Genomic DNA, 16,022 nt, shown 5'->3' with positions numbered 1-16,022 from the left:
GCCCGCCATGGCTGTGCGCTGACATTTCCTCTCTCTCACTGACCCTTTTTCTCTTCTCTCTGATATCTCAAATAATGTCACTGCCTTTTCAGCATCTATTCACCGGAGCAGAAAGAAGCCACTGCTGACACAGATTTAAAAAAAAACCAAAACCATCTGTGCCTGGCAGGGGATGGGCAGCACCCCCCGAGCCCCGACAGGCAGCGAGCGGCATGGTCTCAGGTCAGGGTGGGGGGACAGGAGCCCACCCAGGGCAGTGAGAGACACCCCGGTGCTGCCCGCTCGCTGCGGACACCCTGATGGCGATGCCACCCCATGCGCTGGCAGCATCCACAGGCAGTGAAGGGAAAGGAAGATTTTGAAAGGTTTTCTTTATACAAACTGTTTTACTTTTGGCAGGCAAGAAACACCAGTGTCCCCCACCTATTGCCAGGTCCCACAGCAGAGGAAAGTCCCCCCTGTCTCCCTCGGTGCTGCCGGCCAGGCCACCCGCAGCCCCACGCTTGCCCACGCCAGCCTGGCCGGGGTAGCGGGCACCCTCCCCGATGCACCTTACTTTTGTTGCAAAAGGTTGGAGCGCAGCTTCCCCTCCCCGTTCCCGCACTGGCTATTAGAGGCAAACCCAGGATCGTTAGTCTTTCTGCAAAGCTCGTAATGTGAAAAATGAAGCTCAAGAAAAATTAGCCAAATTACCAGGCTAATCCTTCAGCAGCAATCGCTGCTCCGCTGCACATCCGTAAAACGAGACCGGGGAGAGCAGACGGGAAAGCACTCGTGTGTTTGTGGTGGGGCCGAGGGAGAGGAGGGGATCATTCCCTGGGGAGAACACGCTCGCTGGGCTTCATTTATATTTCAATTTTGCTCCAAAAGCAGCAAACTGCAGGGAAAGACATGGCTGTGCCTCCTTCTGTACCCACCGTGTCCCCGTTGGGGAAAAGTCTCCTGGAGGGGCAACCGCTCCTGCTGCCCACGGTGCAGGGATGGGGTCCCCTGTATCCCCCCCATCCCCACTGCAAAGCAGGCGTGCAAAGCTCAAGGGAAGCGCAGGAGGTGGTCGTAAGTTGGTGCAAGCAAAGAGGTGATTCCTGTGCCAAAGTCGGGGTCGGGCACCTGCCAAATGCACCCCCCCGTTATCACAGTGGTTGTAGCGAGGGAAGCCTTTGATGGAGCTGGGGAGGGAGGAACACAGAGAGGAGGGAGCGGGTGTTCCCGTGCTCGCAGAGGGATGTGAAATCCATGCTTATTTCTAACAAATTGGGACTGGTTCCAGCTGCTGACTTTGGCAGTTCTGGTCCCTGTAGCAGAGGGAAGGCAGAGCCTGGCTCTGGCAAAGCCCCGGCCTTGGGGCAGGCAGCATCCTGCCTGGCAGTGCTCCTGCCGCCCACGTTACCCCAGGCCAGGGGCAGCGCAGAGCTCTGTGAAGTCTCACAGAGCCTGGCCCAGGGTCCCCATCTTGCCCACCCATGCCAAGGATGGGGCAGCTGCTGCCACAAACTCTCCCTCGGCCAGGGATCATCACCCACCTCCGCTCTGGCAGGGAGCAGAGCGGGAGGAGCAGAGGCTGGAGGAAACCTCCGGAGGTGGCCGGAGCCTTCCTGGGAAGGGGAGCTTGCACCTATAACGCCGCACCCCACCACAATTCAGATCACTCGCATGTCTCAGCTGCAAGGCTTAGCCACCATCATTCCCTGTGTCACTGCCTACGCCTCCATCGCGCCCACAAACGAACCAGAGGCTGGGAAGAGAAAGCTGAAAGTTCGCAGGCAAAAGCATCCCCAGCCGCAGGATCCGGCAGCACATTTGGTAGAGCCGAGGTCTCCAGCTCCTGCTCTGCCACAGAAAACCGAGGCAGGGCCAGCACATCGTCACCTTGGCTGTCCAACAAAGGGCATGGGTGGCTCAGCAGCAGGGCCCTACACCGACTATTTAAAATTGCCCATTTTAATTATGATTTAAACCAACAAATCCAAATTTTCATTCTGTTCTTTTCCTCCATACTCCTCCAGCACTCGTACCATGACTGTGAGGCCGTCTTCCAAGGAAAGCAGCTAATGAGGATCAGCCCCAGACATGTTGTTTTGAAGCGAAGTTTCTTTGCGCTGAATTTAGCATTTCTTTGTGCTAACCAGCAGAAACTACAGAGACATTTAAGCAGTTATACAGTCAACACGCTTCCAGATACTCACATTGATTACACTGTATTAGAAAATGGTAAATTATTTATCAGGCTTTCTGACTTGTGATTAGTGTAAAGCCGTTCTCGGATGCAAATTGGAATTGTAATTAGACATGTAGAAACCCAGCATCTGAAACCTGTTTTTATTGAAGCAGTGTAAGGTACTTTTTTCCTTTTGTATCCAGCATAATTATCAAAGAACACTTTGCACATAAAAAACCCCATCAATTTATTAAAACCAGAGACAGTTTTACATCTGATCAGTGAACTAAAGCTGGCCATCATGATGCCAGGATTTCATAGCTAGTACATCTCAACTTCTTGTACTTGGTGTTTTTTTTGGGTTTTGGGGTTTTTTTTGGTTGGGTTTTTGTTTGTTTGTTTTTTTTGTAATTCCTGCGCTGGAAGAGGACAGCAAGCTCGCCCACCTCTGCCAATTTATCACTCAGCTTTGAATGAAGCAATTCTTGATCAGAGCTACACTTAAAAAAAAAAACTAACATAAAACACAAACAACAGACAAACAGAACAATGATAAAATCTCTTTGGCAGGTATAGAAGAGACCACAGCCACTAAGAGTCAGCTTATTACTTCAAGATGCTCTGGCTTCAGACACTTACCTGCCAATTCCCCTTAGTTCCACGGCACAACTCATTAAAATTTCAGAAGTAAACCCATTTACATTTGTCTAATAAGTTTAAATGCATTTTGGTTTTATAGTTTGCCAATTGCAAGTTATGGTCAGCTTTTTGAGGAGGTGGTGGTTTTCTTCTTCCCCCCCTGCCCCCGACTTAAAACCAATTATTTCAAACTAAACCAAATCTGTTTGCTCTGTCACTGACCCCTCTCCACCCCCAGCCCTGGCACATTTTCGCAGACCCAAGAACAGGCAGGGCCAAGGGCATCCTCATTTAAGATTGAAGTTGGAGAGACTCCAGAACAGCTATTGCAAGTATTAATTTTAAGACTGCCCTTGCCTTTAGCCACCTTCCTTGCAGGTGACAGTTGCTGTTTGAACCAGACCTCAAGCATACGAACAAAAACCAGAGTCTGGCTTATCAGCCCAGGCAGAGATTATGGGAAAGAGCGAAAACAGAGATAATTTCACTAGAACTGTGCTGTATCTTTCATTTTAACTATCCAACTCTTAATTAGTAGCATAAAAGGTGTATTTAAAGGTTTCTTCACCACCATGAATCAAAGTCCAGGAGAAATGGAGACCTGAGTGTCAAGCTGCCAAGATACTTTTCACCCAAAAATGTCAAAGCGCTCTGCACATCCACCTTGCCAGCCTCCGCTGCCCGCCCTCGCAGGACGCCAAGGGAGAAGGGAAGAGACACCACATGCATCCGAAGCAGCAGAACCAAGCAAAGTGTCATTATCTGCGCTGGAATACAGCCAAGACCCTCTCCTTCTGCCCCTTGGGATTAGCACAGCAGTCGAGTAAGTAAATTCAAAACAGGATTTTAAGAGCCTGGGTTAAACTCACACCTAACTCAAGTGCGAGCAAGTTGCTTCCAGGTCCTCATCACAGCCCCCAACTCCCAGCAACACCAGACCCAAAATAGGCTCCGCACCCGTGTCTAGAGGCCCTTAGCCACACAGGAGAGTGGGAGAAAAGTTTCCAGGCATCAGGGCACACACAAAGCTGTCGCTCCAAGGACAATGTGCCAAGAGCTCAGTCTTGCCAGAGGCTGAAGCTTAACTCTCGGAGAGCGCGTGCAGCACTTCGGCGTTTAAAGACGAGGAGGAGTGCAGGGTCACTCCGGGGGCCCCGATATTGGTCTCCCAACATTCAAATCCACAGGCACATAAGTCTCGCTTGGCTGCTTCCACGGCCAGCGGGGAGGTGTCTGCCAAGAGGAAGGCAAGAGCAGCCAGTTAGCTAGGCCACCGCAGGGAGACTGAAACGGGCCATCGCATGTTTAAACGCGTGCGCCTTGGAACAGGGCCAACGCCCTGAAGGTCTGACATGCAGAAATGAACGCACTGAATCGCCCCTGTATGAAACGCTGCCAAGCAGCTCTGCTAGACACCATCCCACACTTGTGACATGGTTTCACGTCCGCCCACAGTCATACTAGGGCTAGCATCATATCCCTCTGCTTCCAAGCCTGGCCCCACTGGCAGGGCCACGTGGAACAGGGGAAAGATGCCCAGGGCGAGCAGAGAGTTACTGACCTGGTCGCAGCAGGGTGATGCCACAGCCACCCCCACCAGCCCCGGTCAGCTTGCTATGCAGGCCGTGGGACGCTGTCACCCGACACAGCCTGTCCAGGGAGGGATGGCCGACTCCGATCACGTTTAAGTGGTGTTGGTTTATATCAAAGAATTCCTAAAAGTAACCACACACACATGAGATGAGCGTGCGTTGTGAGAGAGGCTCTTTACAGCCGTGGGTCCTTCCCCAGCAAGGTGCAGGGGAGTTCCCCTGCCTTCCCAGTCATCCCCCACCACAGCCATCTCATTTCTACAGGGAGTTCGGCCACCAGCCGGTCTCAGGGCCCAGCAGCACTAGGCAGCAAGGTCAAGGCCAGAGTCTGAGCCCTGGGCCACTCATCTGTCCCTGTTACAACTTGTGCTGCTGCTGCCCACCACAGCAACAGTAGTACAACAGCTTCTGGACCTCCTGAGAAAATCCTGATCACCACAAGCTGCCAGCAGGCATTTATTTCAGGCCCTAAATCAGAGCTCCCCAATGCCTCCCGATTGCTTCATCTCTCCCCTGTCACACGAGTGTTGAGCAGAAGACTGTGCAAGCCCCCTTGCTGGCCGTGGGAAGGGCACTAAGCCAGCATCTCTCATTCCTGGCTGTCACCCTGCCCTGCAATCCATCCAGCGTAACTAAATCCAGGGGACTTCTGACACAGCCAAGTCCCTAAAGGCATTGCTGGAGAGGCGAGGTGGAGTTAACCTCCCCTTGTTTGCATTGTGCAGAATTTCTCCCTCCTGGCGGGCAGGGCCCGGGCTGTGAGCCAAGGGGCCTCTCACCAGCACCGTGCTGGGAACCTGGCACCCAGCTCAAGTGGGGTCGAAAGGGTTCTCCCTTCGGGGGAGAGCAGCACAAGCCACTCTCTGAGCAAGGCTGCCGTCGAAGCAGAGCTGCCCAGCTTTGCTGAGCTGCAAGCGCATCTCTGCCACGCTGTCCCAGCCAGCCACAAACCCTGCTGCTCCTGGAAAATGGCCCAAGGGATGGACAAACACCACACAGAGGTGGGAGTTACAGCTTCTCTCCTCCCAGTACCAGAGGTGAGGAATTAAGGAACAGAGGGAAAGGCTCGGCCCGCACTCAGAGCAAGCCTGGAGCAGGGCCAGGAACCAATATCAGGCCCCCAAGTACCGCAGTGCCCTCCCAGCCCATCAGCACCATCAGTGGAGGAAGCTCGTTCTCAGCTACACTGGTCCGACACCCCGACTCGATCACTTCCCCAGTGCGTGGTGGCTATTCCCCTTGCTGTCCTGGAGGGTGTCACAAGCAGGGAGCCAGGAGATGGGACCAGTCCCAGAGAGGCTCCCTAATAGGAGCCCTGTGCTCCCTCCTCCAGCCGGTGCCACCAAACATTTCCCTGCCTGCAGCTCGTGGTGAGCCGGGAGGGATGTCGCACACCAGGAGAGATGCTGCACACCGGGAGCCACGCTACAGCATGGTGTGTGTCAGTCATATCACCCTCCCTCAGCTCCACACGGGTCTCCTGCCAACATTGCACAGGAGGGGATGATGCAGAAATAATCCCTCTCCTCCCCTCCAGGGAACTTCTGTACTGTGTTTAACCAAATGCAGGGAGATGAATTAGCCAGGCACATACAGAGTGCCTATATCACAAATTCTGTGCTGGGTTGGACAGACGTCCATCTAGAGGCCTCTTTATATGCCCGAGTGAGGGCACAGCACTGTCTATGATGATCCAAGACACCTGTCATCTCCTGATCCAAAATCTGCCAGGAATCGGATGACAGCTTATGACACAGTAGACTAGTTTGATGGTTCAAACACAATGCTGTCCAGAACCGCACATTTCAGAAACAGCCAAATATATATATATATATGCTGCATATAATCAACTGTGCCTCTGTGGGCTCTTCAAGCACAAGACAAAACAGATGCAAGACAGAAACCTGCTCACTGCAGTGCTGCTTCCCAGGCATTGTATACAAGACTGCTTTGGCATCTTTCACGTGAGGATCTCAGAGCACACTTCAAATTAACCCTCCTCTTCCCCGTTCCCCCAATACTTCTGACAGCCTGAGCAATACGGCATGAAGGTGGAGAAGAGTTGGCTGAAGTTGCGCTGCAAACAGACTTCAAATATCCCCAGTCGATGCCAACTCAGCCCACTCTGATGGATACAGAAACCCACCGCCCCCTCCTTGGTGTGAAGGGAGCAAAAGGACTTTGCTATGAACCCCAGGGGAGATGCTCCCGTGCCTGCTGCAGTCCCAGCAGCAGCTCACCCACACGCAGTGAGGTGCAACACAGCCTGAAGGAAGGAGGAGAAGGCTTTACCAACCGTGTGCTAATGGGGTGGCCCTACTCCACTGCCACAGGTCAAGCTGGGACAGCAGCTCTTTGTCCCACCCCAGAGTCTTCTCCGGCACCTCTGGAGCATGCTCTTGGCTGTGGAGGGGATAACCTGCCAGTCAGAGTAAGGACAAGCAGAGGTCCTCGCGGGAGAGCCGAGGGGAGGCATCCAGATGCCAACAAGGAACGGCACCGCTGGTACCAAATGGTTCTTGATGGTCCAAGTCACTTGGCACCCAGGGCCAGGCCACGTTTGCCTCAGCTGGGTCACTGCCACACATCCTTACCTCATGGTTGTGAGAATCAGTATTACCGCGCCCTCAGCACTGCAAAAAAACCCCAAAACTTCCTTCCACTTGGAAGCATGTTTCCCACCCCACTACAGCAGCCTCTCCTACTTTGAACAAAGCCAAGACAAACACAGATCTCTGTACGCACCTCATGCATCAATGTCAGGTCAGCTCTGGGCACAGCTCTGTTATCCTCTGGAGCCAGGATGAGCGCAGAGCAATGGGAGCTGGCTCGTAACCAGTCCATCACAAACCAGTGGCTGCTGGGCTCTCTGCTCTTCACTCCAGCCTTGGCAATGACAAAGCAGTTGCTCCACAGGCAGCAACTGCCAGAACCAGCGTAGCTGGCCCATGGCACAGGGAGACAGCATCTCAGCCTGAACTCACTCCATGTTTCTTAGCAAAGGGAAACAAAACCTCCAAAGCTACAGTTCCATAAAGCACCAGGCCCACTCCCTCCCTCCCTCCCCACTGCTGTGGAGAGACCCCAGCAGCATTTTCTGTCCTTTGGCTCCAGGAAGGGCATTAAAAGCAGCGCACACAGACCATGGTTTTACTCGGAACTGAACATTTCCTGCTATCAAATTTTTTCTTAGACCTAATGTTCTTTAAATGACATTTTGATGTTCAACAGTAACAGTGTCTAAAAATACTGACGAACAAGCCCCTTACCTCCAGCACAGGGTAATACTCTGGTGATGGATTTCCAGGCATCGCTTCCAGAACACTTTGGCACTCCTGAGAAATTGCATCGATGGAGTCCAGCACCGGGTTCATTATAGCAGGGAACTGAGAAGGGGGGAAGGCAAGATGTGAGAAGATTGCTCACTCGTCTTCTAATACCACTGTGATAAAACCAGCCCCAGTCTCTTTGAGCTGGACAATTCCTCATCCCATTTGGGGCTACTCATTCACAGAAAAACCCACTGTGGAGCAGGGGGGCAATGGTAAGTTGCTCCCAAATGCAGAAAACTGAGGAAGAGAAGGAAAGAGGCCAGAGGAAGGAACTACTCTTTCCATGGTTGCAAACTGGTGATTTTTGTGGCCAGCCCTGTTAATGCTGGAGGAAGGGAGGAATGAGCTGAACCTCCATTCCCAGGGCAGCTGGGCCTTAGCCAGCAGCAGACAGGATCGCAGTGACCACAGGATGGATCTCCCAAGAGATCCTCGTGAGTCCTGCAGTCCCACATAAGGAGATCTGAGCTTGTGAGGGTTATCTCCCCACCCAGCACACATCTCCATCCCGGTGAACACGCAGCTGCTGCACCTTCAGGATCTTTTCCTTGACACCAGCCACCAGGACCTTGGTGCTTCGAGGGACTTTTGTGTTGGTCAGCAAGATCCTCAGCATTGGCACCCTGGAAGCAACAAGAGACATCTCCTTGTCTCTTCCCTTCACAGTCCCCCAGCAGCTCCCAAGGCCCAGACAGCTGCTGTTTGTTCTGCCTCGAAAGGCCTATTCGAGCAAAACACCCAAGATAAGGAGTCCCATTAGTCTTAAAAAAGTTAAGCAGGTGCTTAAGTGCTGGCTGGGTTCAGGCTTGTTCCTCTTAGATACAAGGAACAACTGTACTAGTGCTATAAATAGGACTGTAATGTATTTACTGAAATCCATATTTTTCAAGCAAAATTTTTCCTTTGAAATACTATCTATGAGACTAGCCAGCAGTAGCCATTAACTGCTAATAGAGCAATTTCATACACTGAAAGATTTTAATGGAGTCAGATTATATTTTGTTGGCAGGAGGCAGAGGGAACATGCAGGACCTGGATTTGTCTCTGCAGCTTGGTTTTCACACAATCCTACCACCAGGTAAGCAAAAAGTTCCCCCTTCCCACAATGTCATTTGCTGCCAGGAGCAGATCCGTTCCTGCTGCCCATAATGCCATGAAATTAATATTGATTCTTTGTGCTGTGTTCATCTAATGTCAGATAATGACCAAACATTTCATTGTTCCCGTCCACCCCAAACCAAGACAACACTCAAGCTCCCCACACCCACAGCAAAATCTGGCTACAAAGCCCTTCCGCCATGCTGTTAGCGATCTCCCATCAATCTCATATTCTACAAGATCCACCCAATGCCTCTTTCGCATATTCCACCCACCGTATGTAAGTGTTATTTTTAAACTCGAATATTACCTCTTTAATGGTGTGATTTTTCCTGATTGGTATCTCAGGGCTCCACCTAAAGTAAAATACATGCATTGTCTCAGTACGCAGCGAGCTGAGAGATAACACAGTGTCATAAGAGACAGAAGGTCTTTCATCTTTAGAACCTCACCCAGAGCATATGACAGTAATTGCAAGAAACACCAGCTAAATGAACCATGTTCTCAGGCAGCATGAATCTGCCTAACCCTGTTGACTTAATGAGAGGGTCTGGCCGGACACAGTTAACCCAAGGCCTTTCCCTTTGCTCTCCTCTATTCTGGGATCACATTAAATATTTTTAAAAAGGCAAAGAGTTTGGCTAGCATTAAATCCTTAATGAAAAAAAATAATCAAGCAGTGATTCCCTGTGGCAGAGCAAAGCACACAGGATTCAAACCGGACTGAACGTGTGCACTCATGTCAGCAGCCGTCCTTCAGCGTGGAATTTCATTGTCCAGAAGGAATGTCTCACTTGGCTCCTACTTTTACAGAGGCACTGCGATTAGGTCTCATTAGAAAGATTATTAAAAGTCTCCAAGGACCCTTCCAAAACACTTGGAAGTCTCTGCTAATTGAAACTAAATGACAGCTGTCCAACTGCATTTTCTACCGCATTATCCTCGGGACAGGATTAGGTTTCTTTGTTCACGCCACAATGTTTAAATATCAGTTATCTGCAGCAGGGTCTCTGCCCCATGGCACATGCCTGGGGGATGCAGATCTCTGGTGTTACTGCAGTAAGTCCCCAACAGCCCAATTGGCTTCAGTCCCAGTTTACAGATGGGGTAAACCAAGACAGAAAAGGATTCCCTCTCCTCCGATCAAAACGGGGACCTGAATTTGAGAGTTTGTTCCCTTCGCTGCACTTCAATGCAGTGAGGTTGCTCCATCCAGTGTCCTTGCAGCAACACCAACCAAGCCTTATCGTTTGCAGAACTGCAACTTGTGGCATTTGGTCACAACCTTCCCACAGCTGACGCATACTCCGCAGCGGAGAAACACGTCTGCTGCTCTGCCACCCTGTCAGCCTCTCCTCAGCACCCATATTCAGTGCAGGGGAGCAGCAAACACACACATACCCCAGGTACCAACAGCATTATCCACACCCGACGGATTGCCATGGATCACCCGCTCCCCTTGGAAGGCCCAGCTGTTAATCAAAGTCAGCTCTTCTTCTGTCCACCTGAAAGGCAAGAAAATGATTCCAGTACACAACCGAAAACAGCACACCCTGAGCGACAGAGGGAAGCACCAGAGGTCACAGGAGATGCAAAAGCAGCAGGAACCACACAAGGCACCCAGTTACTGTGGGAAATCCCAGCACCGCAAATCCCCTCTGTGTACTTCATACTTTTAGCAGAGAGCGGGCATTGCTGTTTACAGCACCTAACCAGCACTCAGCACCTTTCTGCACAGCAGCATGTAGAAACACATCCAGCCCCGCACCACGAACTGGCACGGCTCTGTGGACATAGACAGCACAAAGGGCACAGCCCCTACCCAGTGCTCCTGCTGCAGGCCAGCGGCGAGGGAGGGAGCAGATTCGGGCAGAACATCCTAGTCCTGGCCTAGTGAAGATCAAATACAACTGAATGCAAGTCCAGACCTATTCTCAACACTGCGTGTTACCACCCATCTTGGCCCGAGATCCTTCTCGCCAACAGGCAGGACATTGTGTTTATAGATGCAGAAAGGGCGGTGTGAGAAGAGAATAGTAAAAGTTGCATTTCACACATGCAACTTCAGGCTCTAATTGCCAGCTGCTCAGCTGCAGAAGCCTCACAAATTGGGTCAAAAGGTGTAGTTAGAACTGATTTACAATCTCCAGCAAAGACTTTGATTTTTAGGGATTAACTCCTAACACTTCAAGCTGCACAGGGTGCTGGCACTTAGAGCACAGAAGGGAACCAAATGCAGATCCAGAAGGTGTAATGCTAAAAACACAAAAACAGGTCTTTCTGTTGTCTTAAAAGCAGTCACATAAATTGGTAAGTCCTTCGAGGGTTCAAATGCTGGCACAAAGAGTTTGGTGCTGGGTCAGACTCAGCAAGGATCAAGGCCCCTGACTGAACATACTAGTTAGTGGGCTGCAGCAATACAAAAAGCAAACGCAGAGCCGCCAGTTAACAAAGCAATTGCTGCCTGCAACTTCACCGCAATTCCACCACAGTGATTTCTCCCTCAGCACCTCTCAAACCCCCACTGCTCTGAGCCTAGAAGGCATGCACCCCACAACCACCTTCAGAACTCACCAGGCTGTTTCAAACCCACTCGCTCACTCCACACTGAAGGACTGTCTCAAACCCCAGCACCCCAAGGGAAGCTCAACGCCCACAGGGAGCCAGCTAGCCCTCCTGCACCCTGCTGTAACACGCTTAAGACTTGCACAGGCACACAAACACACATTTCTGACTCTCCCCTGCAACACAACACTGCCTGCTCCGCAGTCCAGACACTCAGCGCATGTTCCAAGCCACCGTGCAAATGGCCTAATGCCCGGCAGTATCAGATACTCCAGCATCAGCGATGTTCGGCAGAGATCGGAGCTGCTGTCTGGTGCAGTCAGAACGTGCGTGCGACAGGTTTTTAGAATATGGGGCCCAGAACAGGTATCACATGATGGAGCAGAGGCACAAACATGGATTTTGGAAAAGCATGACACAGTCTTATATGAAATAATGAGAATGCTCATGGACCACTGCTAAGGCAAGACAGAAGTTCTGAGAGCCACCTGCTATCTGGAAGCTGCTTCCTTTAACTTCCCACTTCCCTGGGCCTCAGCCGAATGTCTTTATCCGTCTCCACACACCTTTCATTTCACTTGCCAATATTTAATCTGTGAAGCATTCAGAAAAACAGCTCACACCACCGCTACTCAAAATAGAAGCGCAGTTTGCTGTAAACCACTTGTTTTTAATCCTCTTTGAGAGGCTGTGATTCTTCTCTACACAGGAGTCATTATATCACGCTGTTCTTTTCTTGCGACGTTAAGCAAAAACCTTCTGAAGTCTGACACCCCCATCTCTCACTTACCCCTCTGCATGCCAGCTGGAAGAAAAAAAAATTACGCTGTATTCAAGCTGAAGCTAAGAAGTGCAAGCAGGGAATGAAGACATGCTTGCTGCCTGGTTTGGAACTGGCTTTTCATTTCTCATGCCGCGTGACTATTTGGGAGATTTGCCTGAGCATGGCATACAAACTGCTCTGCTCCAAGAACATGTTTCTGGGTCAGGCTGCAAATTCTGGTTTTGAAGCAGAACACAGTCACCCCCCTCTTGCTGCCTCACTTTCAGACCCACACAAAATCCACAGAAGCCAACCATAAAAGGTTGCACCTGGCACAGAGCGCACAATAGAGGGTTCTGCCACTCCAGCTGTGATATGCATCTTTAAACAGAGCCTCCTCAGACACACAGCAGAGCAGACCAGTTTTTCAAGACCGAACTCCAAGGGAAAGCAACCCAAGGGCAGAAGGAAAGAAACTCCCTTTCACCAGCCACTGATAAAGGGGAAACTCAGGCAGGAGATCAGGAAGAAATGTACCACACGCAGAAAAAAAAAATTCATGTGGAAACGCAGAAAACCCACAATGGATCCTTGACTCCTTGAGGGTTCAAAGCAAAACCTGCAAGATGCTCAGGGACAGAGAGGAAATAGAGGTTAAAAAAAAATATTCGCCACATTAAAGTGTTTTATTTACTTGGCAAAATGAAACTTTTTTTTAAAAAAAGTATGTATATCTTACACTAGACAAGGGAAATGGTGTAAGTTTTACAAAGTCTTTGCATCCAGTTGTTTTTATCAGAAGGGAACTGTAAACACGTGATTCACAGGCCAGAGCTCTGGGACGGGGCACATCTCTGCTGCTGGGAACACTGGGCTGCAATAAGAGAGGAAGGGAAAGGAGCCGGGCTCAGGGTGCCACTGCTGCAGCCACAGCCCAGGGGTTGGCCAGAGAGATGGGAGAGAGGTGCCAGGGCCAGAATGTGTGCAGGTAAAAGGAAAGAGAGGGGCCCAGAGAGCAGAGCTGCCCCGGGCTGTGCATCCAAAGCAGGGAGGCTTCCTTGATGCGTTACCTGGCCGTGGACTCTCCCTCCTTCAGAGGGCAGGAGATGGCTCCACACACCACCAGCAGGGCCGCCGCCAAGCAAACGGCATAGGCGGCACTTGAACCCAGCCCAGCTCCCGTGGGCAGCTCGGACCACACCAGTATGTCCATGCTCGGAACATCTCTGAAACACAAACACACAGGATCTAAGACACCGACCTTGAATTCCACCTTGAGAGAATATTTCAAAGGCTAAAGATGCCAATTAGGAGCAATCACAGAAAAAGCTAGTTGAAAACTGGCAACATCAGCACATGCACACGCATCCGCCACACACGGGCTTCACGAGTGCTCAGTTAGCACAGCTGAGTAGCCTTGCTAAGCCATTGTACTAGAACAAAGCCTTGCTGAATTGGATCTATGATTAGCACAGCTTGTCAAGCTGCTAGCAGGGGCACTTAGTAACTAAATACTTGAGTAGCACCATAAAGAGACCCTTCAAAGATTGTTGTAAACACGATTTTAAACATATCCCTAACTAAAGCATAAATATCCCAAATTCATAACTGCATAGTTACGACCCACTGGAGCGACAAGCTGATGGGGGAAGACGAAATATTCACATATCTGTGCCCACATGCCCTTTTTCTCCACTGAACACAGCTGGGTTGTGTTACAGACCCTAACATCGAACCCAGGAGCTTTTCACTGGCTGGTGAGTGACATGAACTACAAACCGATGGTTCCAGAGCCAGCTGATGACAGCCCCAGTGCTATCACCAAGCAACTCAGAGACTGCAAAGCAAAACACAACGCAGCTACACATTATAATTCTTTAACCTTTGATTCCTTTGCTATGAATACTGAAGGCAGGTTCTGATTTGGTTTAAAAGAGCAATCAGTGCTGTATCGGACATTGCCCTGAGCACCTGTCCAGTAACTTACACTCATATCAACGGTGGTGGTCAAGTTTAGAAACTGGAACAGCCCTGAGCTGCAGTTACCCCAAGTTCTCATATTTTCAGGGAGATTCAGCCCACGAGAGGGATCAGACTCAGTTGACAATGAATTCACAGCTCATTTCTGGAGCAGTTTTTCTAACCTAAGCCAGGAGGAAATGAGCTGCCTGTTGGATGGAGGGATGTCTGTGTCTGCTTCTGTTGACTGTGCAGGAAGGGTGGGATGAACTGCTCTGACTTAAGCACCTCAAAGCTAAATGCCTAAATGAAAGCAGACGATTCCCAGCCCACCTGCTTGGGGCACCCCACCCACCAAACAGCTCCGCTCTGAAGAGTGTCTCCTGAGGTGCTCAGAACCTAAATGAAGTGAGATTCCACGTAATTTCTTATTTTGCCTCAAAGACCTGTGACCTTGTAGAAGCAATTAATAGCGAACAACACTCAAGACAGCACGTTTATTTTGGGGCAGGAATATAGCCTTACCCATACTTGGCCGAAATCGCCAGGCACATATAAAGAAAGGCAAGAGTAGCAAGGCTCTCGGGAGCTGAGGCTCCGGCAGCGATTCCAGCAAACTCTTTCAGCGCATCCAGCTGTTCTATGCTGGGGGGCTTAGATTCATCAAAGTCAGCTATGGAAGCAAGGAGGGGAGAATTTAAACACTTAGAAACCAGGGAATTGTTAAGCTTGAAAGCAGTATTTACAAGAACAACATCTCCTGCTATAGTAGGCAGAAACTGATGGAGCCAATTTCAGGTTTCACCTACAAACTTTCTACCTGAGGATTCATGATGAAACAAAAGCAAAATCTCCACCAGCCACTCCAAAAACCCAGTGCTTCCACACGCTACACCTGTATTGTATTACAGCAACTGTCTCCTTGCCTACACTTCTCAGTGCACCCATCCATCACCATATAGAACTGGGCTAGTCACAAACTCTTTATTAAAGAACGTGGATATTCTGGTGTACTTCACATGAGTCTGGACTCCAAACAGCCAAGATCAGTGTAAGAGAACTTTTGATCAGTGTCAAGAGAGGTTACCAATGCTCTGAGGCAGCAGACTTTGTTCTGCCTTCTGCTAAGCTAACGGTGCTCATGAGGATCACAGGAGTTAATGCCAGGTCCTCTGGAGGGACACGGCACAACCACCAGTCAGGGGCTCCACTTGGTACAAGATACTGCAGAAATTCCAGTAAGGGCTGGCATGGGGCAGGAAAACAGGCCCCATATCCCTGCCTTCCCCAAGGCCCTCAACTCAGACCACCTTCAGAGAGACCCCTCTTTGGCTCCTCCATCAGTAATACACCTGGACGTGGTCCCTAGCTGGCTCCTGTACGTATTACAACACTGTTTGAACTACAGCAGCACTAAAACAAGTAAAACAAGCCCCTAGGAACCCGAAACAGGAGGACACAGCCATGGCAAGGGCCACTCACGGATACCAGAGGATCAGGCAGGTCACAAGAGGCAGACGGAGGGAGTGTGGGTGCCCAAGCTGGGAGTGTGCAGGGACACGTTAGTTAAACAGACACTGAGCACGGTCAGAGACAACAAGGCCCAGCAACACTCTGCGGGAGGGACAAACAACCCTGGGGGTCCCAGCACAGCCACCCCACGGGGGTCAGTCACCGGGCAGAAGGCACTGGGTGTGACCGACAGCCCCACACAACACGCAGGTAACGGTTTCCTCCTCCCAGCGCTTGCCTTCAAACCCCCTCCGCAGGGCCTGGAGGCAGGAGGTGTCCCAGCTCCTCACGACGCCGACGCCGGGCAGGCGGACGCACACCCTGCCCTCACAGCAGGGCCGCAGCCGGAGGAAGGTCCTCAGGTCCAGCGCCACGGCCAAGGCCACCTGCGGGCGAGGAGAAGC

General features: G+C 50.8%; 1 protein-coding gene across 1 annotated transcript; it reads right to left on the bottom strand.

Annotated features, from left to right (window-relative positions):
• Nucleotides 1-3,878: 3,878 nt before the first annotated feature.
• On the bottom strand, nt 3,879-16,016 carry MVK (mevalonate kinase; the record flags this gene model as incomplete). The annotated part of the gene is made up of 9 exons (XM_009708101.1): nt 3,879-4,030; nt 4,359-4,512; nt 7,659-7,775; nt 8,254-8,344; nt 9,130-9,175; nt 10,221-10,324; nt 13,218-13,373; nt 14,632-14,779; nt 15,857-16,016. Coding segments are annotated over 9 exons (1,128 nt in total), but the record flags the coding sequence as incomplete, so codon positions are not given.
• Nucleotides 16,017-16,022: the final 6 nt, after the last annotated feature.

This window comes from Cariama cristata, unplaced genomic scaffold, assembly GCF_000690535.1.
Source record: "Cariama cristata isolate BGI_N322 unplaced genomic scaffold, ASM69053v1 scaffold35429, whole genome shotgun sequence".
Lineage (NCBI taxonomy): Eukaryota > Metazoa > Chordata > Aves > Cariamiformes > Cariamidae > Cariama > Cariama cristata.
The sequence above is the reverse complement of the archived record's forward strand: the minus strand, read 5'-3'. Positions and strand labels throughout refer to the sequence as shown.